The 25,290-nt window shown below is 34.7% G+C and overlaps 1 protein-coding gene across 3 annotated transcripts in view; it reads right to left on the bottom strand.

Annotated features, from left to right (window-relative positions):
- Faf1 (Fas associated factor 1) overlaps nucleotides 1-25,290 on the bottom strand; it is a 410,583-nt gene that overhangs the window by 73,794 nt on the left and 311,499 nt on the right. For all 3 annotated transcript variants that reach the window (XM_074080173.1, XM_074080176.1, XM_074080174.1), the window contains 2 exons: nucleotides 18,001-18,137; nucleotides 13,697-13,785 (listed from right to left, as the gene is read on the bottom strand). In XM_074080173.1, coding sequence (XP_073936274.1) covers nucleotides 13,697-13,785; nucleotides 18,001-18,137 — 226 coding nt within the window. The remainder of the gene's footprint in view (nucleotides 1-13,696; nucleotides 13,786-18,000; nucleotides 18,138-25,290) is intronic.

Raw genomic sequence — 25,290 nt, 5'->3', positions numbered from 1 at the left:
AGAGTATATAATCCCAACTGTTGTTTATAAAATAAGATTTTTCCCAATTAGTTTATGACTTGGGAAAGTCATTAAACGCTGTTACAGTTTCTTCCTCATTAAAATGGATATAACACCTGCCTTAAAGAATTTGCAAAAGACCCAATCCTATGCCTAAAACAGTAGCTATTATAATAGACATTCAAAAAGTTATTAAATGAAAGAATATATTTTTGCAAAAATTCATATTAAGACCATTCTATGGACTGTTTATTTTCCTTTTTAAAAATTTTATTTTCAGCCTGGCACTGATGGCTCACGCCTGTAATCCTAGCTACTCAGGAGGCAGAGATCAGGAGGATTGTGGTTCAAAGCCAGTCTGGGAAAATAGTTTGAGAGACCCTATCTCAAAAGACTCTTCACACACAAAAATATAGAGATGGTAGAGTAGTTCAAGGTGAAGGCCATGAGTTCAAGTCCCAGTACCACAAAAAAAAATTCTTTTCAAATAAACTTATAGTAAAATGACTTATTTTTGGTATGAACCTCTGTAAATTCTAGTATGTGTAACGATTCCTATAACCACCACTATCCTTTCCAACTCAATATCCTAATACACCTCCACTATGGAAAATATGTCAATATACCGGAATTCTTTGCACATCACTGAACATCTGAAGAATTGTGTCATCCTTAAATCTACTAGTGCTGAATAAAATGTAGGCATATAGCAGGTCCCTAGAAAGTATATAGTTTTGGTGGCTAAAACAAATTCAGGGTGATTTACCTGATGCATATGCATCATACTTTGAGATTCAAACATTTCCTCCTGTTAACTCTTTTTTGTGTCACCTTTGTCAATGTTTTCATACTATATTGCTAACACTTACTGGAATGATACTGTAATTGGATGGGTAACTGGAGTCAAGGCAAATTCATGAAATAAAAGTGTCAGAGAATTCTCAAGACCCTCATGAGAGGTATAAAAATAAGAAAAGTTTGGAGAGGTAAAGACATCTTAGTAAAACTTCTAGAGGAAGACAACTGAATCTCCTTTTCTGCCCTTTTATTGTCCAAAGTCTTAGCTTTCTATAAGCTAGACAAACATGATTTCAACCTTTCCATTTTATTTTTTTGTTTAGGCTTCCCCCACATTATAATGTTGTTTCCTTTTACCTTTGCTCCTGTGTATTATACTGCCCTTTCTGGAACTGGGTCAAATCTTACCTCTTTAGAGAAATTCTTCCTGATTAGAAAATAGCTCCTTCTGAATTCTTCTAGGTAATATACAAAACTGTTGCTATGGATATTTTTGTAAGGATATGCTTTGGCTCTCCAACTTTAGATGGTAAGTTCTTAAAGAACAGGACTGTTCCTACTATTTCAAAAAATTAAGTAATTTTTAATTGACAAAATTGTATGTATTTATCATGCACACATCACATAGGATGGCTAAACAGGAGCTAAATGAGATGCGTAAACTTCATATACTTATCATTTTATGACAAGACCTCACATTATTTTTTTAAATCCAGAAACAACCAGTGGTACTCCCTCAATTTGGTAGCTAATCAATTCAAGACAAACATAGAATGCGTATCAGCTCCCAAATTCCTTCTCACAAATATGGTCATGTAAGGCCCCATGGGAAAACAGTGCATGGGATATAAATGTCTTCAAAGATAGGGATTTAGGTTAGGGTAAACAAGAACACTTTCCTCTGATCCTTTTTAAATGGTAACATACAGAGAGAAAATGTTTCCATTAACATTTTCTTTAGTTATCTGCCAGGTTTACAACTCTGAGAAAGTTATCAACAGCCACTTGAGAAGACATTAGGTTTTAATATTTACTTGGGGAACACTAAGATAGCTACATTTTAAAACAAGAGTAAATAAAAGAAAATACAATAACTAGACATACTGTCCCCAAAGCCAGTTACTATTTCATAATTAGAAAAGTAAATATACTTTGTTAGGCCTTATTGTTTCAGAAAAAAATGGACAGGTTGGGCCAGCTAACGATGAATATTTTTACAGTAATAAATGGTGACAACCCGAATCAAAAAGGAATGCATTACTGAGATATCATCAATTGTATTCTGTCATTACATGGCAGTTCCACCCAGTCTAAGCTTGTCAAAAAGTGTTACTGTAATCCATGAAGAAGTCTCAACCTCAGGCAACAGAGGAGAAAATGTGGAGGCCAGCCCTGAACAGGTGTGCTCAATTGTTGACTTACAAATCTCTTTATATTAGTTTCACCTCTGACAATTACCAACTTCTATTCTGAGGTGTCAGGCCTGGATAAACTGATCCATCAGCAGCAGGCATTTTAAGATCACCAAATGTAAATAAAGAGGATGTGCATATATATATATATACATACATATATATATTTAACAGTGTTTCTTATTCTATGCACAGAAGTAGACAGTTATGACAAATTTTCTTATTCTACTCAAGTGAATATGATATTTGGGAATGTAGGAATGTCTGATCTATTCTTCAGGTCAGTCCATTATGATTTTACTTAATCTTGATAAGAGCACTGGTTCAGTTTATTCAGTTAATATAATGGCACCTCAGCTTTACAAGGGATCATGATATACGCAAAGCAAAGGGCTGGGAGCATGGCTCAAGTGGTAGAGTGTCTGCTTAGCAAGTGCAAAACCCTGACTTCAAACTACATTCCAAAATTAAACAACATAAAGCAAATTAAGTGTATATTTTGGCTTTGACAGTCATATGATCTTTGGCTAATTATTTCACCTTGATAACCCCGTTTCCTCCTCAGTAAAATAGTGGCAATAACTATCACTTAGGATTCTCATAAAAACTAGAAGAGATCATTTATGGAAGGTATCTAACTACTGCTTAGCACAGCAGATTAATGAACACATGCTTAGTCAGATATGGTGAACACCAGCTACTCAAGAACCTGAAGCAAGAGGATTGCAAGTTTGAGGCCAGGTGGGCAAATTGTTAGACCCTATTTTGGAAAAAAACAAAACACAAAAAACACACACATGGGCTGGTGGAATGGCTCAAGTAGTAGAGTGCCTACCTAGCAATTGTGAGGCCCCGAGTTCAAACCACAGTGCTGTCAAAAATTTAAAATAAATAAATAAACCTTTACCAGGTATGTTATTTGCAAACATTTGCTTTCATTTTGTGAGCTGTCTTTATAAAATTTGGGGTGCTAGGGCTGGAACTAGGAATTTGCACATGCTAAGCAAGCACTCTACCACTGACCTACATCCAAGTCTCTTTCACTGTCTTGATAATGTTGTTTTTTGTTTTCTTCTCCAGCCCTGGGGTTTGAACTTAGGGCCTTGTACTTGCTAGCCAAGTACCACCACCCCCAAGCTCTTTTTACTTTATTTTTCAGAGAGGGCCTTGCTTCTGCCTGAGGCCAGTTTTAGGTCATGATCCAACTACCTATGCATCCTATGTAGGTGTACTAGCCCAACTTGTTTCTTTTGGGACAGTATTGGGGTTTGAACTCAGGGCCTCATGCTTGCTAGTCAGGTGCTCTACCACTTGAGACACTTGAGACACTCCACCAGCTCCCAGCTTGTTTTTTTAGATAGGATCTTGCTAACTTTTTTGCTTAGGCTGGTCTTGAACTATGATCCTTCCCTTACTCCCTCCTGCACAGCTGGGATTACAAGGGAACACCATCATGTCTAACTTGATAATGCATTTTGATGAACGAAAGTTTTAAACTGTGATAGTCCAATCTATTTTTTTTGTTGCTTCTGTTTTTAGTGTCACTTCCAAGAAATAATTGACAAATCCAAGGTTATGATACTATTCCCTTATGTGTTCCTCTAAAAATTAATCCTTTTAACTCTTAAATTTTAGTATTCGATTCATTTTGAGTTCATTTTTGTTTATGGTGAGAGGTATAGGATTCATTTTCTTTTGCATTTGGATATCAAGCTTCCGCAGCATCACTTTATTTCAGTACTGGAGATTAAACCCAGGACCTTGGACATGCTAGCTAGGGCAGTATTCCACCACTTCAGTTATGCCTCCAGCCTTTGTTTTTATTTTGTTTTTGAGACATAGTCTTGCTACCTTTTTGCCTCGGCTGGTCTTGAATTCCAGAACCTCTTGCCTCTGTCTCCTGAGTAGCTGAAGTTACAGGTATGTACCACCATGTCTGACTTGGGTATTAATTTATATTGCTAAATTACATTAGTAAATTTTCCATTTCACTGCATTTGCCAGAATTATTTTCCCAGTTATTTAGGTCTTCTTGACTTCTTTCAGAATATTTGTAGTTTTCAGAATACAAGGTATGGGCTTTCTTTATTGAACTTATTCCTGAGTATTTTATTATTTTTAATGTGATTATAAATGAAACTGTTCCCTCCCTCCCACCTTCTGTCTCTCCCTTCATTCTTCCTTCATTCCTTCCTTTATACTGAGGGTTGAACTCAGGGCCTTGTGCTTGCTAGGCAGGTGCACTTGAGTCACTCCACCAGTCCTTTTTGTGTGGGGTATTTTTTGCAATAGGGTCTCACTTTATGCCTAGGCTTGCCTGGACTGTGATCTTACTATGTGTGCTTCCCCTTGTAGCTGGGAATGACAGGTGCTTGGAATAAGCGTGCCACCACACTCAGCCATTGGCTGAGATAGGGTCTTGTGAACTTTTTGCTGGGGCTGGCTTAAAATGAGATCCTCCTGATCTCTAGCTCCCCAGTAGCTAGAATTACGGTCATTAGCCACAGGTGTCAGGGTGTAACTATTTTCTTAATTTGCTTTACAGATTCTTCACTGCTAGTGTACAGAAATATAAGTGATTTCATGTGTTGGTTTCATATCCTGCAACTTTACTAAATTCATTTGCTAGCTCTAACAGGTGTGTAGAACTTTTAATGTTTTCTACATATAAGATCATGTCATCAGCGAATAGAGATGATCTTACTTTTTCCATTTAGATGTCTCCTTTCTTTTTCTTGTCTAATTACGCACACTAGAAGTTCTAATACTCTGCTGAATAACGGTTAAAGTAGGTATTTGTGTCTTTTTCTCAATCTTAGGGAAGAACTTTCTATGTTTCATCACTGAGTATGATGTCACCTGTGAGTTTTCATATATGGACTTTATTATGTTCATGAAGTTCCCTTATATTCCTTGTTTATTGTTTTTAGCATGAAAGGGTGCTGGATTCTATTTTTTTCTGCATCAATTGAGTCTTCTTGGTAACAGATCTATAGATTATGATGCATAATTTTATGAATGTAGACTATTTGCATATATATTCCTAGTCAATTCTTTCATCTTAATTTATATTCTCCATAATTCCATAATCGGTAAAGAAAGAGACTTTAATTTCTTTAATACTGAACATATGATAAGGGCCCATGTGCAAGATAATAATTTTAGGAAAATTTCTAAGATCATAATTTTTAAAATATGACATTTAAATAAAACTAATTATACTTTACTATTACCTACAAGGTAACAGATATTATTTACCATATTTTACAAAGGTTACTTATTTGATGAGTCCCACTTTGAGCTATAGGTTAACTTTTATATTCCATCTCTTTATTTTTAATAAATCAGATAATCCCAATTAGAGATTATGAAGAATGGAAGCAAGATGGGTTGTAGTGGTGCATGCCTATAATCCCAGTTTCTCAGGAAATGGAAGCAGAAGAGTCAGAAATTTGAGGTCAGCTTGGGTAAAGTTAGTGAGACCCTGTCTCCAAAACAAAATATAAGCAAAAGGGATGGGAACATGGCTCATTCAAGTTGTAGAGCATTTGCATAGCATGGACAAGGCTCTGGATTCAATTCTCAGTACTGGGAAATAAAAAAAAAAGAATAGAAGCAGGTGCTTGTCAGATTTTTCAGTTATGTTTGGTTATTTTGGATCAAAGAAGGGCCCAAATGGAGAGATTTCTCATAAAATGCTATTGTAAATTCTGTCAGCCTCTAAGTCAATGAGTTAATCATCCTCAAAAGATGAAAGGTTGACTGTTTCATCTTGGGAGACAGTGGTGAGTAGATTGCCAATTATTCCTTGCTGTTCTTACTTTAAAAGTTTTTCTTAATACTCTGTTGCAGCCTTATATGGGGACTTAAGATATCCTCTATTTCATATCACTGATTTCTTTCACTGAAGAATGAAATAAATTATCAGGTCTTTAGAAAGAATAAAACTCTTGATGATTAAAACTATGGATTTTTTAATAAGAAATCATTCTATTTTACTCTTAAAATGAAAGACCGTGATACTTTTAGTCCCCAAATAGTAGGTTTCAGACTTGAGTATACTGTTGAGACAGAAGATGTGAACAAGCCCCATGCATTTTAAGTGTTATTATCTGTGTCATGAACAATTTTATCTCATGCCTCATTATGAGCTTATGCTAACACAGTTCCCTTAGATCTTAACCTTTAGCAATGATCAGAATCACCTGCAAAAGCATGAAACATATTTCTGGGTACCATCATTATAATTCTGATTCAGCAATTTTCTTTTCTTTTTTTTTTGGTGGGACTGGAGTTTGAACGGGGCTTTGTGTTTGCAAAGCAGACACTCTACCACTTTAGCCACACCTCCAGCCCTAGAACATTTTCAGCACCTGAAAAAGGCAGGCTGGGCACAGTGGTTCTCTCCTGTAATCCACTGGGATTACAGTAGGAGAAACAGGAGGATCATAGTCCAAGGCTAGTCTGTGCAAGACCCTCTCTGAAAGAAACTAAAAACAAAAGAACTGGGGTGGAGGCTGAAGTGGTAGAAGACTTGCCTAGCGAGAACGAGATCCTCAGTTCAATTCCCAGTACGATGAACAAAACAAAACAAGCATACCCTTAGCTATCCACCTTTTCATTCTCTCAACCCATCCACTACCATCCCCTTTAGCACAAAGCAACTAACTGCTAACATACTCTTTGTCAACAGATTTCCCTATTCTAGACTTTCATATGAGTATAATCTTTTCGACTGGCTGATTTCACTTAGCATGTTTTCAAAATTTATCCATGATGCAGTATATATTAGAACTGCATTTCTTTTTATAGCCAAATGATATTTCATTGTATATACCTCATTTTGCTTATTCATTTGTCCAGTGATAGACACTTGAGTTGTCTTAATCTTTTGGCTATTATGAATAATGCTGTTATAAAAACAGTATTCTGTTTTATATTTTTAGTGTTAAAGTTTTAGTAACTTTGTAGCTAGCATTAGAACTGTGTTAGCCAGTTTTTCATTGCTATAACAAAATACCTGAGAAAAAAACTTAAAGGAGGAAGGATTTATGTTGGCTCACAGATTCTGAGGTTTTAGTCAATGTTCTTGTGGATCTGTTACTTCTGGGCCCATGTGTGGTGAGGCAAAATATCAGAGTGTGGAACATGTGGAGCAAAGTGGCTCACCTCATGGTGACGGGAGGCAGAGAAGAAAGACCCTGGGATCAGATATACATATCCTTCAAAAGCATGTCCTTAGTGATCTACTTTCTCCAATAAAGCCTAACCTCTTAATAGCCCAATTCAGCTATGAACTCATCAATAGAACAATCCACAAATAAAGCGTTATGTTTTTTTCTCATGGTTTGAAAGAAACATCTATTGATTTAACAGACAGGTAGGTCATTAGCCTTTTGTTAATAATGAAACAAAAATTTTGAAGGCTTCATGCCCTTATGAAAAATGTCGTAACAGAAACATTGGCACTCAGAGTAAATGGATTATGTCTCTTAAATAATCAATTCTTGTATATTCACTTCTTAATCACTTTTCTCTTACTGCAGCTAGTATGAAATCATTATACTCAAAGTCAGCTGCCTTGACATCTTCTTTATTAGCACTATCGTTCTGGAATTATGTCTACATTAATGGTGACTTAGTTTGAACTATGTTGTCATTTGTAGACCATGTTGTAGTTTATTATACTATATTTCTCATTACTTATATGCCTGAATGAACCACATTTGAGCCATAATCAATTTTGGGAAACTAAGAATGTAACTAATTTAAGCATGGAAAAGTGAATTCAATTTTAATAATAATGTGAATGACATGAAAGTTTAGGTGCCAAAGTCAACTGCTGCTGTGAAATGTGAACAAACTGACTCACTGCTTGTTCACACCTAATTGCCTGGGAACTTTGGTAGACAGATATTCCAGGAATCACATTGAGAAACAGTGTCCTATAGACCCAAACTATTCCTGGCATGTGGCAGGAACCCAAAGAATAGCAATTTGTATCTTCATTCTTACTTGCTCTACTTGCCTTGTAGTGTGCCTTGCACCACTCTGTCAGGTTGCCAACACAGTTTACCTGCTGACCCTAGCTAGGTGTCCCTGAGCTTCAACTACCAGACCACTTGACAGACTTCATCAAAGTTTCTGAGATGTAAGCTCTAAAATCTGATCTATCTTGTTCATAGAGGTGCTCCTAATGCCACATATATGGTCCAGAATATAGCAAAAAGTTCAATAAATATTTATGAAATGAATATACTGATCAAGATGGAAGAAATTATCATCTCCTGTGATCTGGACCTAACTATGGGAAAAAATAAGTGTATCAAGAATTCCTTTTTAGCAGAAAGTAAATACTTACAGAAAGGCATCTGTACTGTATTCAGCTATTCATTTAATATTCTAATCATAAACAGTTAACAAAATTAGCCATTTGTCTTCAAAATTACTTCTGAGTATTAGATCTTTTATGACTTTTGCATTTTCAGCATTCTGATGTTCAAAATACCACATTTTTTGCTGGGTATGGTGGTTTACATCTCAGGAAGCTGAGACAGGAAGATTGTGGGAATTTGAGGCCAATGTGACCTACATAGTGAGATGTTGTCTAAAGAACCAAAACCAGGACTGAGTTTGGTAGCATACAACTATACTCTCAGATACTCAGGACACACAGATAGAAGAAGGTTCAAGGCTAGCCTGGGCAAAAAAGTTAGTGAGTCCCTATCTCAAAACAAGACGAAACAAACAAACAAACAAACAAAAACTAGCTGGGTGTAGTGGTTGTGTATCTTTAATCCCAGCTACATGGTAGGCAGAGAACTGCAGCTAAGGCTGGCCCAGGCAAAAGTGTGAGACCCTATCTGAAAAATAAACTAAAGCAAAAAGGGCTTGGAGCATGCCTCAAGTGGCAGAGTACTTGCCTAGCAAGCATGAGGCCCTGAGTTGAAAACCCTAGTACCACCAAAAAGAAAAAAATCCAAAATTAAACCAAAGAAAAACACAGATCAACAATAACAAAACCATACTGTTTTGTATCCTATATATAAATTTACATATAGTTACATCGTGTAAACAGAACTAACCAATAAGTAGTCTTGCTAGCTTTTGGAAGTGGTATATGTGTGTGTATTTAAAAAGAATAACAGTAAAATATCCTTTTTCAAAACCCACTTTCTCCCACCCTCCTCTCACCAGTTCCCCCTCCCCCAAAAGTCCCCCTTTCATAGTCATATCTTATTATTGTTATTATCATCATTATTATTGCCTAGATCTCACACATGAATGAAAACGTGGTATTACCTTTCTGAGTTTGGCTTATCTTGCTTAACATGGTCTACAATTCCATCCATTTTCTCTTAAAAGTTGGTCTGTTTTTATTTTAGTTTTTGTATAAAGAGATTTTCGCTCTCTGTATATCTTTACTAAAGATGTTTTTTGTTGTTGCTGGTGGTACTCAAAGCCTTATGCTTACTAGGAAGTGTTTCTATTGCTGGTGGTACTCAAAGCCTTGTGCTTACTAGGAAGTAGAGTAGCCACTACTCTAGCCCTCTCTGAATGGCTTGTGATGAATTATTTCTGCTTCAAAAAAAAAAAGGCAATAAAAGTCAGAATCTGTATCGTTTTTGTTGTTGTTAGCTCTGCAAAGAGAACAGGTATGACAATGGTGGGATTTTAAGCAGAGAAAAGAAAAAGGAGTAGACTGCTAAAAAAAGTAAGACTAAGACAAAGCTTGGGGGAAAAAACTGACATACTCCATTTAGCAATCCACAAACCCAACAAGTACCTTTGGCAATAAAAAACTACCATGAGATAAAAAGCACTACTGCTCCCCTCTCTCTTCCCCGTGCTATGACAATGATTTTTTTTTTAATTATTATTTTTTGAGTTAGGATCTATGTAGCCCAGGCTGGTCTTGAACTTGTGTTCCTCCTGCCTCGATCTTCCACATGCTGGGATTACAGGTGGGCAGCCACTACACTGGACTTGGCAGTACTATTTTTAAGTCCCAAACCAGGACTCCCTAAAACAAGCCCACAATATTCCTTTGGTATATTTTGCTCATATTCCACTAATATACTCTTTTTTTTTTCATTTTTCTTTTATTATTCACATGTGCATACAAGGATTGGTTCATTTCTCCCCCCTGCCCCCACCCCCTCCCTTACCACCCACTCCGCCCCTCCCTCTCCCCCCCCCAATACCCAGCAGAAACTATTTTGCCCTTATCTCTAATTTTGTTGTAGAGAGAGTATAAGCAATAATAGGAAGGAACAAGGGTTTTTGCTGGTTGAGATAAGGATAGCTATACTGGGCATTGACTCACATTGATTTCCTGTGCGTGGGTGTTACCTTCTAGGTTAATTCTTTTTGATCTAACCTTTTCTCTAGTACCTGTTCCCCTTTTCCTATTGGCCTCAGTTGCTTTAAGGTATCTGCTTTAGTTTCTCTGCGTTAAGGGCAACAAATGCTAGCTAGTTTTTAGGTGTCTTACCTATCCTCACCCCTTACTTGTGTGCTCTCGCTCTTATCATGTGCTCATAGTCCAATCCCCTTGTTGTGTTTGCCCTTGATCTAATGTCCACATATGAGGGAGAACATACGATTTTTGGTCTTTTGGGCCAGGCTATCCTCACTCAGAATGATGTTCTCCAATTCCATCCATTTACTAGCGAATGGTAACATTTTGTTCTTCTTCATGGCTGCATAGAATTCCATTGTGTATAGATACCACTAATATACTCTTAAAATTAGCCCCACCCAAAAAAAAAAGTGAGAGAGAACGATGTAACTGTCCTTGAAATCTGCTCTGATTTCCAACATCTGGATGGTGCCAATTACTATTGCTCTGATACAAGTTAATTATAAGTTAAGCAGGAAGGGAGTAATCCTTGCATCCAGGTTGGAATGTTCAAAATAAATGAGTAAACAAATAAAACAACAAACACACCAGGAACTAAGTATAAGAAACTTGATTAACAGAGATTTCTAGATTACCTGTAGCAAAAAATAATAGTGCAAATAAAAATTTAATTCATTTATATGTTAGAAAGCATCTATTGTTTGTAACCGAAATAGATTCTAAAGAAGAAAAAATTAAGATATAATGTATATATCTTGGCTAGAGATAATCAATGAAATAAAGATTGGTCCATCCTGGGCCACTGGAGAATGATTCAGAGTGTAAATATGGCTCAGGCTTGGATTTAATAAAAGCTTTATACTGTATACAGGTATCTCTGGTTGCACTAATATAATGGATTCACTGAAATAATGGAAGAAACTTGGCCAAAATCTCATGAATACTAGGCAAGTGCTCTACCACTGACTGACTTCCCCAGCTCTTTTAATTTCAGGCTGGCCTGAAACTTGAAATTCTCCTGCTTCAGCCTCCCAAGGGCTGCAATTACTGGTGTGTGCCACCACACTTTGCAACCAAAGTTAAGTTTAAATAAATTCAGGCCTAGGAAGCTATCTCCTAACACTGTCCACTAATTTTATTTTAATTATAAGCTTAACATGAGGTCTTATTTGTAATTTTTAAGGAATTAACACAAATTCACAACTATAAGGCACAGTATTTCTTGACACATATTCAGGAGATGCCAAATCATGATCTATACATAGTCCTAAAGAAGTTTTAAACAAAAAAGGCTTTTTTAAAGGAACTCTATTTGTAACCTGAATGATAACTTTCATAAAGGCACTCCTTACCTCTTAATAGTTAAATTTCAATAAAAATTTCAATTATATGGAGCCTTGGATTTCTCTGTAACCCACATATTAAATTTTGTGCTCAGTATTAAAGGAATTAAAGTCAATTTCTTTACCAATGAATTATGAAGAACACAAATTAAGATGAAAGAATGAACCAAGAATATGCATGCAAATATTGTGCATTTATATTATTTATTACACAGCATAATCTGTAAATCTGGTACTAATGAGACTCAAGATTTAAATGGCTGAAGAATGTATTTAGTGAATTATTGCCAATCAATGCCTCTGTTCCAGGATAAATATAATCTTGAATGGCAACACACCTATTATTACAAATTCCTAATTAATTACAGTACTTCATTATTTCAAAATGTCATTATCAATTTATAGAGTAACAAACATCTTTCTACCATATTCCTGATTGTCTTTCCTTCACAGAAGATGAAACACTGAATATATAGAAAAATTATAAACTTAACATCTTTATAGCAATAAAAGAAACCTAATGAGCACTAAAAATCTAAACTACTTATAGCACTCTCAAAATTTCATATTTGTTCATGTGGTTACATTGGATTTTAGGTCATTGTAGTCAAATTTTATTTTTTCAAGTTACCTTATTTCATGCACATTTTTCCAAACATTCATTTACTCAATCATTTAACAAATATTTACTGAGTACTGACTTTGTGCTAGGTACAATGTTTGGGGATGGAGTTACAAACATGAACATGAACATGACATGATCCTTACTTTTTAAAAGTCACAGCTGAATAAAGACAGAGATAAGTAAATAAACCAAAATATAATAGTACAGTGTTATATTAAAACTGTATACATGTTCACATTTGTTAAAACTAAAGGGTATTTGATTGAAAATACCCATAGTGGAAACTTTTTATTATTGCTCAGAAATTGCATTCTTTTTGTTTATTGTATGGAAATCTTTTTTGAAGATTAAAAACAAAAATTAAAAGGATAGTTTTACAAGTATCTGTAAATATATCATCTCAAATTAACAAATACAAATTTTTTTCTTATTTTATCATAAAACTACTTTTCAAATGTAGAAATTTCTTGATTGATCAAGTATTAATTATCACTTGAGATTATTAATATGGCTCCTTCAAACCTTGACTCTCAGTTTTCTAGTCTAAAAATAATCATACTAATTCAGCCTAGATTATCTTCTTCTTTTTTGGCTAGATTATCTTTTATAGAACTCTCAGGATCCATGTTCTATATATCTTTTGGCCTAGAAAGTTTCCTTTGCCTTCTAGCTTCTGCTGAGGTTAGGTTAATAGAAAGTACTAGCAGATGATCATAGTATTGAGAGAAAATGAAGTTATTCCCTATGTCCTTCCTAACAGGCCACCAAGGTTGGCAATTATCTCTAGTGAAAGCACTCCTTTCCATATATCACCTTCTCCTAGGCTTAGAGATAAAATTGAATGATAAAATCAAGACACTTAGCAGAATCTCCTGAACTAAAGTTTCTTCTGAACCCACTTCTTGCTAATTGAACTCCTGTTGCTTCCCTAAACCGAGCAAAATGTGAATAGTCCATAAATTTAAACATATTGCCTGGTCTTGGGGTAATAAAAGAACAGACCAAAAAGTAAACTGAATGGCAGGAAGAACCTTGGTTACTCCAGAAATGTATCTTCATCATCCTTACCTGTCAATCGTAATATAGTCATGCATTATCATTTGACAAATTACCTCATCAAAATCCTATTAAAGGTCTGCTTAACCATTCCCCTTACCTCATCCTTTATGTCTTCTTGCTGTTGTGCTGAGAAGATCTCCATTGCAGCCATGAGTCTCATCATTAACTCATCCACTGTTGTGTTACCTAATAACACAGAGATTGATAAGTTTTATTTTATATAGACTTTTAATATGTAACTTCAAACAAATGAAAAGTTATTCTAGAATCAGAAAGGAATAACTACTGTCTAAGAAGTTACAGACTATGTTAATTTCTAGTTAAAATAACTTCAGTGAAATGTTTTGTATGTTCAGAAGAAAGAGTATAGTGATATATTGGCAGTTGAAAATTTCAGAATAGTTAGATTTGGGGGAACCTTAATGAAGAAGAGAAGAATTTTTAGCACTATAAAGAAGAATGTCCACTAAGATATGAAGTTCAAAAGTTCTTTCAAATTATGAAAACACAACTGCCTGACAATACAAGCAAAACCTACCAGCTACTTACATATTTATGATTAGCTAAGCACTTGACACTTAACATATCTCATTTAATTTGTATGACAATTCTATGAAGGAATAATTGTAATTTAGATTTTAAAGAGAAGGAACATGAGCCTTAGAGCTCAAGTAACCTGCCCAACCAAGATCAAGCTATTTAAGTATGTGATTAGGATTTGAAACCAGATGAGTCTGCCCCAAAGTCTGCTTTTCTTCTTCTTTTTTTCCCTTTGGTGTTGGCAATCAAACTGAGGGCCTCACACATGCTAGGTAACCACTTTGCTATTGAGTCATAATACCAATACCAAAAGCCTGTATTTTTTTTTTTTTTGGTTACCTCAGTCATTGTCTTGGCTTAGAATTATCTAGTATTATTAAAAATTCTCTGGTGAAAAAAACAGCAATTCAATTTTTGAAAAACTTGATTTTTTTTCTCCAATTAATATTTTCTTTCCCCTTTCCTCTGCTTTCAAATGACTAATTATTACAAAGACGAATCTTAAATGTCTGATGTTCTTTTTTGGCAGAACTAGGGTTTGAACTCAGGGCATCACACTTACTAGGCAAGCACTCCACCAACCCTTAATTTTCTTTAATGTTATTTTATTCCTTGTCCAGCCCTAACAAATGTGTAATATGTATGCCATCTCTTTAATGCATTCTAGTCTTTATTTACTTTGGATATACCTATAAGACAGAAATTCATGAAGATAAAGATAGGACAATTCCTCTCCTCTAAACCTACAGGTAGAAAGAAAGATTTTTTTTCCAGGGTCTGAGGAGTCTTTGTGTTGCATTAATGAAATAACCACCAATAGGACAATAAAGAGCAAACATCCTTGTTGGTGTTTTTCCAGAGTATGGCTTGACCAACATGATCTTTCAATGGTCCTTGTCTCAATTTTCCTTATTAGCAGCATGGGGTTAGGGAGATTCTATGGTCCCTAGCAAAACAAACAAGCCAATTTGTTCATGTCAGTACTACTTCCTCAATAAATAAGTTACTGGACAAATATTATCTTGGCATTAAGAAAACAGAGTTGGTTTTGTTGTTATTCGAGTTCTATTCCAAATGTGGCCACTTGTAAGACATATAATCTAGTACCAAGAAATTGATAGCTCATGACAAGGGCTACATAAGTAGTTATAATAGAAATTAAAACTGAAACATAACATGCTTATACATATTTATCAATTTGTTAAAAAGTAACAGTAATAAACCCATTAAGGTTAATATAAATATTGGAAATTTATGAAAATTGACCATTTTTCAAAAACAAAGTTTACTGAGAAGAGTGGTGTGTTTATAACAGTTTTACGTATATCCGTAATGTTGGCTAAATAGAAAACAACTATATTTTCATATTTACTTCTACATTAAAATGGTTACAATATGCTGTATTGGCTGAAATTTATGAAGAATATGTGGCATCAAACACAGGCAGTGTAAAATGGAAGAAATATTTTAATAGATATTGTGTGTATGATTATTTGGTGATACTGAGGTTTGAACTCAGTGTCTTGCACTTGCTTGTCAGGTACTCTACCACTTAAGCTATATCCCTGGCCATTTTTGCTTTGGTTATTTTGACATAGAGTCTCATGTTTGTGCCCCAGGTGGCCTGAACTTCGATCCTTCTATTTAGGCTTCCACTGTAGCTGGCATGACAGGAGTGAACCACAAAGCCCAGCCATTGGTTTAAATGGGTCTTGTGAACTTTTTGCCCTGGCTGGCCTTGAGCAGTGATCTTCCAGATCTCCACCTCCTGAGTAACTAGGATTATAGGTGCTAGGATTACAGATGTGAGCCACTCTACGAGGCTTTGTGGACATTCTTTGATATATATATATACCCAGCCTGACAAGTGGAAGTTTCCTCAAATTAGTTGCAGGTGGAATTTGAAACTATATCAATAAACTTTTGTACTCTGTTACATTAAAATACATTGCCTTTCTCCCACTAGGACACAGTATCACTGTTGTTGGGGGGTAGGGGCTCAAATTTGCCATACTCCTGCCTCAGCTATCCAAGTAGCGGGATTATAGATACACCTCATAGCACCTGGATCTATTACCTTTCGTTGTTGCTGTTGTGGTGGTGATACTGAAGATTGAACTTAAGGACTCATGCTTGCCAAGCGGCACTTTACCACTTGAGCCACAAACCCCTATTAATTTTTGAACAGATTTTTAAAAATCATGCATCTATGTATTTGAAAAACATTAGCTTATTTAGTTATGCATTTCTTCTGAATGTTGACATGTTTCATTATATGATTACAAAAAACCACATTTGTTAATATCACCACTAATGTCATCAGGAAAGTATTTAAGCTGTCTATCTTACGGTGAAGGATATAAATTTTTTATTAAAAATTCAACTGATGGCAACAAATGTCATCAGTTGTTTTACTTGCAAATGACAGATTCACTTTGTTCCTTTGCAGAAAACGTTTGCCAAGTACCCAGGCTATATAAGCATCATGTCTGTCAGTCATATTTTCAAGTAAAAATGATTTCTGAAAAAAAGTCACTAGCTCAGTGCAAGAAACCACACAAATACTTTGTGACAACCAGTGTATATTAGTACACTGCAGAAATACTTAATTCCAATTGTGTCACTCAAGCCAACAAAAGGGTTAAAATTTAATAAATGTAATTTTTACTTCTTCATCAAGGATGATCCTAAATGGCTTTTTCTTTTCTAACCATAAGTACATTCAATGAAGACTCTGACTACTTTATGACCACTTTGTGTCATGGACTTGACTTATGCAAAGATGCTAACAGTTTTAGAAACCATTGCTTTGAAGCCACTAATACAAATGTCAGCACAGTAAAAAAAGGAAAAAAAAAAGGCCAAAAACAAAAGAGTCTTAGTATAATAGTGAAAATAATTTTGACCCTGCAGATCTCCTGAAAAGGTCTAAAGATCTCCAGAGTCCATGGCTACAGCAATATTGATTCTGACAAGGAAAGCAAAAATGAGATGTTGTCTTCATTATTCATTTACCCCACACAAACTGGTTCCCCCAGTAGGTCTTTTTTTAAAGACTGTTTATGGAACCAAATAGAAAAGAAAGAACATAAAATACTAGAAATTCTGTTTTCTTAAATTTTAAAGGCACTGGAATTTACCAATCCCTCTCCCATCAGATTTAAATGCGGCAGAAATGAAATATCCCAGATACAAGCTTAAGGTTAAAGTACTTAAAATTTTTTTTTCCTGGTAGCACAGAGCAGATAACACTATTTTCACTTAAGCTTACAATTATTACCACAAGGTAATATTTTAAACCAATCTTTGGATGCTTTAGTAATAGAAAAAATCATCCAATAATTTTTTGGTAAGGAATGTACACTGTGGTTATATTTATAGGAATCAGGTAGCTTCAGGCCTCAGAGTTGTATCCTGGACATGAATCACACAAACAAGGAAAAATAATTGCCACTGTGAACAATTCAATTTGCAAAGTATAGTTAGTGTATTTTCTAGATAATTAAGCATTTTCTTTAAACTAATCAACATTACAGCATTAAATCAATATAAGTAAGAAATGTTATATTGGACAATTATGACCTAATTGCTAATTAAAAGAATTTAGCAATTCTGAAAATTTAACTAAAATATTCTATGTCCCAAAGGCTGTACAATTTTATTAAGATGTTTCTGCTGTATTTTTAACACAGTATATTTCATTTTCATAGACCTATACTTTTGAAGATGTTCTTCTTCAGGATGTCTTATATTTTAAAATGCAAAGATATTAATCAATAGAAATATCGTTAGCTTTGATGGTAAAAATTAAAAGGTTGTCACATACACAAGAATTTACTCCTCTTGTGACATGTGCTTTACCTTGTATCACATTCAATACTTCATTAGATGATCTCTTTCCCATAATAATCAGGAAAAGTGGAAACTGATCTGTTTTTTGAGTCCGGATGGTTTGGGCAACAACACTGCCAAAGTGTCTATTGCACATTGTCAGAAACCTAAAATGAGAAAAAATCCAAAGTAAGTTTCACAGTTTAATAAGTTTATTAGTAACACAACAAAACTTCATTATTAGTTACATAAAAATTAGACAGCCTGCCTTATGTCAAAAAGTAAAATCTTACTATGATGAGTTTTCAACTAAATCTTAATATTATCACACAGAAAAGCAGGAAGCACACCCTAAATGTTGTCTGGGACTGACAGAACATAGGATTCTTAGTCTTAAATATTGCAAGCTATACTACCTAAGTTATGAAAAAAATCAAATGAATTTCAAGGAGAGAGAATTTCTTAACTAGGACAATTACTATAGTGTGATAAAAGATAAATTGACCAGCATCATTCTAAGAAATAGGATTCAGCAACATTTTCACAAGTATTTAGAATCAAGAACTGTACTTTAGCTTTGTACTTTCTTTCTCTAGTAGTAGCAGGTCTTCTAGTTTTATACTTAGTATGAGATAAAAATAATTCTAAGCTTTTGACCAAAAAAAGCTCAGTGATATTAGCATATTGAAGTCTAGCATTAGTATTCTTAACACGATCCAGAATAAATGAAAAAACTGATAAAGCTTTTCTCTTCTATTAGAGGACTGTTTGAAATTAGCATTTCTTTCAAGAGAAAAGGGTAGCTTATGATATGTTTTCAGATCTGATGGTAAAAAGTAAATGTCATAATAATAATGAATTATGAAAGACCAAATGCAAATATAGAATGCTTTAATAAGATCCAATTTAATAAAGTCTGTAAAAATAATGGACTTTTAATAACACAGGTCACAAAAGGCAAAACAGTGGAAATTCTGGAGACTAGCCACTAGTACTGGCTTATTAATTCTTAATTATGTTCATAAAAGGCAACTTAAATCGTGTGTTTTCTTATGCCTTATGATAATATTTTAGGTAACAACTCCTCTGAAATGTATGTTCTAGCTGATGAGCAAAGTCCTGTCGTCACATGCATTAGAAGGTAAATCTATTTGAAAAGACAAACGGCATTAAAATGTCATGTGCTCAGATTCATTTGATAACCAAATTCAAACAGAATCAAACCTCTTAATTTTTAAAGCCAATGTATTTTGTCTATAGAAATTCATCTCAGAAATTTAGGCTAGATCTTTTATAAAACCTGTACTGTAACTACACAAAGTAGACCTTGTTCAGAGCACCTAGAACTGTTGGCAAAAGTGTCAAGTTAAGTTAGCACCACTGCAGTAAGTTCATTGGGAGGCAGGTTCATATACACATTTACAGCAGCAATAACCAGACCTCATGGAAATTTGAAATGACAAGGCCTTAAGAAATCCATTGTCAGCTATGAAATATCAGTGCCCCCATGAAAATTCAAATCTTCACATTCCACAACTATTATGGGATAAAAGGTTCTCAAGGAGCCTAAGCCTCTATACCAAATTTCACACCCATAAAGCTTTAACTCATCAATGGGAATGTGTAGATCAGGAGACTAGCAAGTTAGGATCTCATTTTTCTTTCTGCTTCTTACTAAAATATCTGAAGGCAGTCTTGACCCTGATCTGATCATTGGCAACCTCTAAAATTAAAGATGTCAAAAAACAGTTGGAATGCCATTTCCTACAAAAGGGAGAAAATGAGTCCTTGTTGCTTTCACACCAATGGATTAAGTGGATATCACACAGTAGATGCCTATCACAGCACTAGCCTCACAAAGATATTAAATACTAGCTAACAAAATATCCCCCAAATAAGGAAGGAAAAAAGGAAACGAGTGAGCAAGTGAGCAAGAAAACAGAAAAGAGAGAAGGTGAGAGACAAAGAGAGAAAGGGAGGAGAAAGGGCCAGAAGGTAGAGAGAAGAAGTAGGAGTCAAAAGGAGAAGGAAGTGATCAGTAAAAATTCAGTTCAAAACAGACATGGGAAAAAACAAGTCATTTTAAGAGAAAAAGTATGTTTCTCAAAATTATATTTTCTTCCCTTTGAACAAATGAAAGTATGCCAGAGTAACTACTAGCAAGATCAAAGTTGTCAACTCAACTGCAATTGACTCTACATTCATCAAAGTCAGATGTCATGAATGGGTATTTAAATGCTTTCTACAGCCATTGGACTCCTCAAACTTCCAACCCAAAGAATGAAGCAATGACAACTGTTCTGTAACAAGGGGAAAGGGTCTGTTTTTTCTCAAATTGTAGAGTATTTGTGTAAACAAAACAACCTATCAATCATAGATCAGTTACCGAATCAAACCCCTGAAACCAAAAGCTAAAGTGACAAATTTGAAAGAGAATAGATATCCTCCCTATGAGGGTAAAAAGAGGGAGGAAAGGAGAGGAGAAAGGGGGAAGGGCTGAGAAAATGTATAAAAGGAAATGGTTAATCACAAATCAGGTATACTTTTACAATCATCACTTCTGGGAGGAAGGGAGGGAGGTAGCCCAAATATGTATGCACATGTAAGTAAATGTAAAAATGATATAAAATAAAATACAAAAAAATCAACCTTTTAAAAAAAAACTATTATAAAACTAAGAATGGGAAGACAAAATGGTTTTAATCTAAAGTTTGGAGAGAAAAACAAGAGTAACTGATGCCTGGTATATATTAATCATTAGTAAAAATGTCAGTCTCTGAAGCATAGATCCTTTCTATTTTGCTAATGGAAGCCAGGATTACTAACAAATCAGATATGGGAAAAGTAATCTTTTAATTCAAAATAGGACATAGTTTAGTTTTTTTCAATCAAAGTCATAATTACACATGTCACTGACTTTTTCGAAGTTATACTCCAACATAAAATATGTATTAATGGACCTAGCAATTTAGAAGGGAGACAAAATTTTACAAACACTTATTGTTTACCTACTATACCAGGAACTATTAAAGAAGACACATTTGATTAAAAGTGGAGGACATAAAACTGCCTCTACTCTACCTAAGGGTTCCTGATTATTACAATTCAAGGTCATTTTTGTAAGTTTCAAGGTGACTTGAAAATGGGAATAACACTTATCTTTAAAACACTTATCTTTTTATAAGGATGAAATTATTATTTTCATGATTAAAATGATACATACAGCCAGGCCAACACTGAGATAACTTTTTTGCAGAGTAAAATATAGTATCAATGAATTGCTGACTAAACAAAAATAGCTACTGGTTTTATTTTCATTCAGAAAATGAAAGAGCAGATATATTATTTGGAAAATAAGAAAATACAATTATAGAAGCTGTAGCTGTGCATTACCACGAAGCTTTAAACATTTAAGAGTGGATGCTAAAGTAATATCACTATTATATTTTTAATATATTTACATTTAATAATTAATTACTTTAAAGCTAAGGATCAATATCAAAATTTATGATTGTCTACTTGATAATGTACAAACCATTTCTTTAAGATGAAGGGTTACTGAGCAGAAGAAATTCGTATTTTAAAATGCTGATGGACTTCGTCATCAAACTATCATCCAATAGTTTGAATTTTTTGTATGCACTTCCTTAGGTGTAGCTGCTTACCTTTTTCTTTTGAAGCCTTTTAAAACAGACCAAACTAACAGGCTTTTTTTTCTTTTTGCAAGTAATAAAGTCTCACTGTTTATGGGTATTCGTAGGTCCAGTTTGAGCAGTTTTTTTTTTGTTTTTTGTCAGCTGGGGATTGAACTTGCTAAGCCTGCTGCTATACCATTTGGTATACCATTTGATATACCATTTGGTATAGAACCATCCCTCTAGCCCTATACTGTTAAAAATTAAGTCAGTAGGAAAACCAGAACATAAGATAAAGGAACTTAAGAAATCTACCTATCTAGCTAGTACACAATCGTCCTTTCCTCTCATTCTTCCTTTAACAGGAAAATAAAGCCAAAGTCTCTTGTGAAGTGGGATTTATCAAGACTACTCACATCAGGCCAGCCAAAGAGTTATGTCTCCCTCCAAAACAAGTGTGCACGCCCATCTCATCATTCAGCTCATTTCTGGAGTTCTAGCCAGAAATGATCTTCAGCATGACTGAAATATAACCCTTTATCCTTTGAGGGTGGTTTTGTTTTATGGAAGGAGTCTTACATTTTTGGTTCAAATTGAGTTAAGTAAATGGTACATAAGTAAGCTGGAGAGACTGTGTATAAATGTAGTGATCCTCAACTTTTAGTGGCTTAGGAATCGATTTAGGAAATTTATTTAAATTAAGGCAAGTTCCCCACCTCCTAGAGATTTTGATTCAATAGATCTGAGTTAAGGCTCAGGAAACTGTCTTTTTAATAGGCCCTCATCCCAGGTGATTTTCACACTTTGAAAAACCGCTCAAGGTACAAGACTACTTTCTTTGTAAGGTTTTTAGCTGTCTGAAGACAGTTCTTAAAGAAGTTATCCCCAAAACATTTTTTTTGGGCAATGGACCCTGAGATGACCACTTTGAAAGGTTAACTCCCAGTTGCTTCCTTTGTATTGGTTAGCTCCAATCTGATGTGAGACAAATAAGCAAATGCCTCAAAAGCTGTTACTCCAGGTTATGGAAGAAAAACAAAGCAGAGAAGGGGAGGTTGTAATACAAAATAAGAGTGAGTAGGCAAAGGCTCAAAAGAGATGAAGGCGGGAATGAAACACATATCTCAGGGAAGACAACTCTAGGTAGAAAGAACAGCAAATACAAAGACATCAAAGCTGAACATTAAAGTTGCATACTTAAAAGGTAAAAAGAAGGTTAGTATAGCTGGAGCAGAATGAGACATAAAAGATAAAAGTGACAATTTTGACTATTTCTAAATGTTAAAAACTCCATTAAAGGTTAAAAAAAGTAAAATCAGAAATGGAGAAAATGCCTGAATTTCAAACCACATTAACAGGCTGATTTCCTTAATATACAAAGAACATTTACAAACTAATAAGCAAAAGATCAACAAAGAGTATATAAAGACAGCTTGCAGAAACAGAAACAGGTAAGACTAAAAAGCAGAGCTAGGCATAGTGGCTCATGCCACTTGGGAGGCAGAGATAGTAGGATTGCAGTTGTACAAAAAAATTAGCGAGACCTTATCTCAAAGAACAAGCTGGGACTGTGGTGCACACATAACCTCAGCTACTTAGGAGGTATAGGTAAGAAGATTGTGGTCTGAGGTTGGCTTGGACAAAGAGCACAAGACTCTATCTGAAAAATAAAGCAAAGAGGACTGGAGGTGTGGCTCAAGTAGCAAGCACAAGGCCCTGAATGCAAACCATAGTAACAAAAGAGTACAAAGCATGTAAAAAGGTACTCAAAAAAACTCGTAATGAACTAAATTCTAATTAAAGCTATACTTAAAAAACAATTTAACCTGTCAGATTAGTAAAGATAAAAAAATTTGGTATTGGCAAGGTTATAGGGAAATAAAATAGTCACTATTACACACTGTTAAGTAGGAATGAAATTAGTACCATCTTCCTTATTGGTGGTATCTACTGAAATATCTATTACAATTATAAGTGTATTTTTCTAGTCTTCTGAGATGAGGTCTTGCTGCCCAGGCTAGCTTTAAACTCCCATTCATTCTGCCTCAGCCTCTCAAGTGCTGGGATTACAGGCATGTATCACCATGCCCAGCTTATAGACACTCTTAAACTACTACTTCTACTTTGGGACTTTAGTGTATAGATGTGTTTTCATGGCAAATCACCTGTGTATACAATTAATTACAGCACATTAGTAAAGGAAGAATACTTGATACCACCCAAATCTTCTTCAATGGGACCTGGTTAAATAAAACTGTAAAAGAATTCTAAATAGCCATAAAATTAAGAGCTTTATGAACTGATATGAAGGATCTTTAAAATATGTTAACAGAAAAGGCAAGGTACAAAACAGTGTTTCTCACTGGTGCAAAACTGGGGAAAAATAAATACATATTTGTTTACAAACAAAATAGTTTCTGGGTGGATAAGAAACATAACATTATCTCTGGGAAGGGTAACTTAGAAACAGGTATAAGAAGAAGAGTTTTCAATACATACTCATACCTTTTGAGGTTTGACTTTTTTTCCCCTCTTTTGCAGTACTAGGGAGTTTGACCTCAGAACTCTGTGCTTATAAGGCAGTTGCTCTAGTGCTTGAGCCACATCTTCAGCCCTTGTTGCTCTGGTTATTTTAGAGACAGGATCTTCCTTTATGCCCAGGCCCACAGGACCATTATTCTCCTATTTTAAGCTTCCTGGCCACAGCTGGGATGGCAGGCATGTGTCACCATGACCAGCCACTGGATGATAATTTTTTGTCTAAGTTGGCCTTGAACTTCAATCCTCTCAGACTCCCAAGTAGCTAGGATTACAAGTTTGAGTCACTGGCACCTGGCTACTTTTTGAGTTTCAATTAAAATAAACATATTAGCTGATAATGAAATAAAAATTCTGAAATAAAACTCCCTTACATAAAGAAGAATTACATGTAATCTCTTTAACACATCAATTACACTTGTCTGCTTATTAAAAGTCTTTGGTTTAAATATATCCTTTCCATCTTATAATCATTGGCTGGGTAGATGCAATATTTAGGGCTTCTACATAATGCTTGCATTTGAAATGGTTGAATAATATTCAACTGATAGTTGTCTATGTTGCCATGTTCATAATAATTTACCTAAGCTAGATATTTATTTCTAGTTGTTAATAAAAATATTACTAGAATACATACCCTGAAGCAGTTCCTTGGGAAAAAAATTTGTGAAGTAGAATTAATGGGTTAAAGGATAGAAAGATTTAATGACTATTGATACATATTATCAAACTGTTTTCTAAAAGGATGCTACAATGCCTTTCTACGCATATTGTATGCTTATTAGACAACACAGTCAACTAAAGGCAATTTTATAAAAACACAGGTTTTGGGAGGATTTAATTGAAAAAAGCATCTCTCACTTGTTTGAGACAATTCCTACAAATGGTAAGATATTAAATTGTGTCAATAAATTGATACAGTTTTAAAAACTGTAAAGGCTTTTTTTTTGATGGTGTTGGGGATCAAACACAGTGCCTCACACATGCTAGGTAAGTACTACACCCCTCAGTTCTCTTCCAAAACTACGTATCTTCTTAATCTCCTTGTCATCTATAAATCACTCATTGTTAAGAGGCCTTGAGGCATTGACAGTTTAATGACAGGAGTGTAGATGGTCTATATGGGACTAATTTACATTAATTTGGG

The sequence above is a fragment of the Castor canadensis genome, chromosome 7, assembly GCF_047511655.1.
Source record: "Castor canadensis chromosome 7, mCasCan1.hap1v2, whole genome shotgun sequence".
Classification (NCBI taxonomy): Eukaryota; Metazoa; Chordata; class Mammalia; order Rodentia; family Castoridae; genus Castor; species Castor canadensis.
Note: the sequence above shows the minus strand (reverse complement) of the source record. Positions and strands in the feature narration are given on the sequence as shown.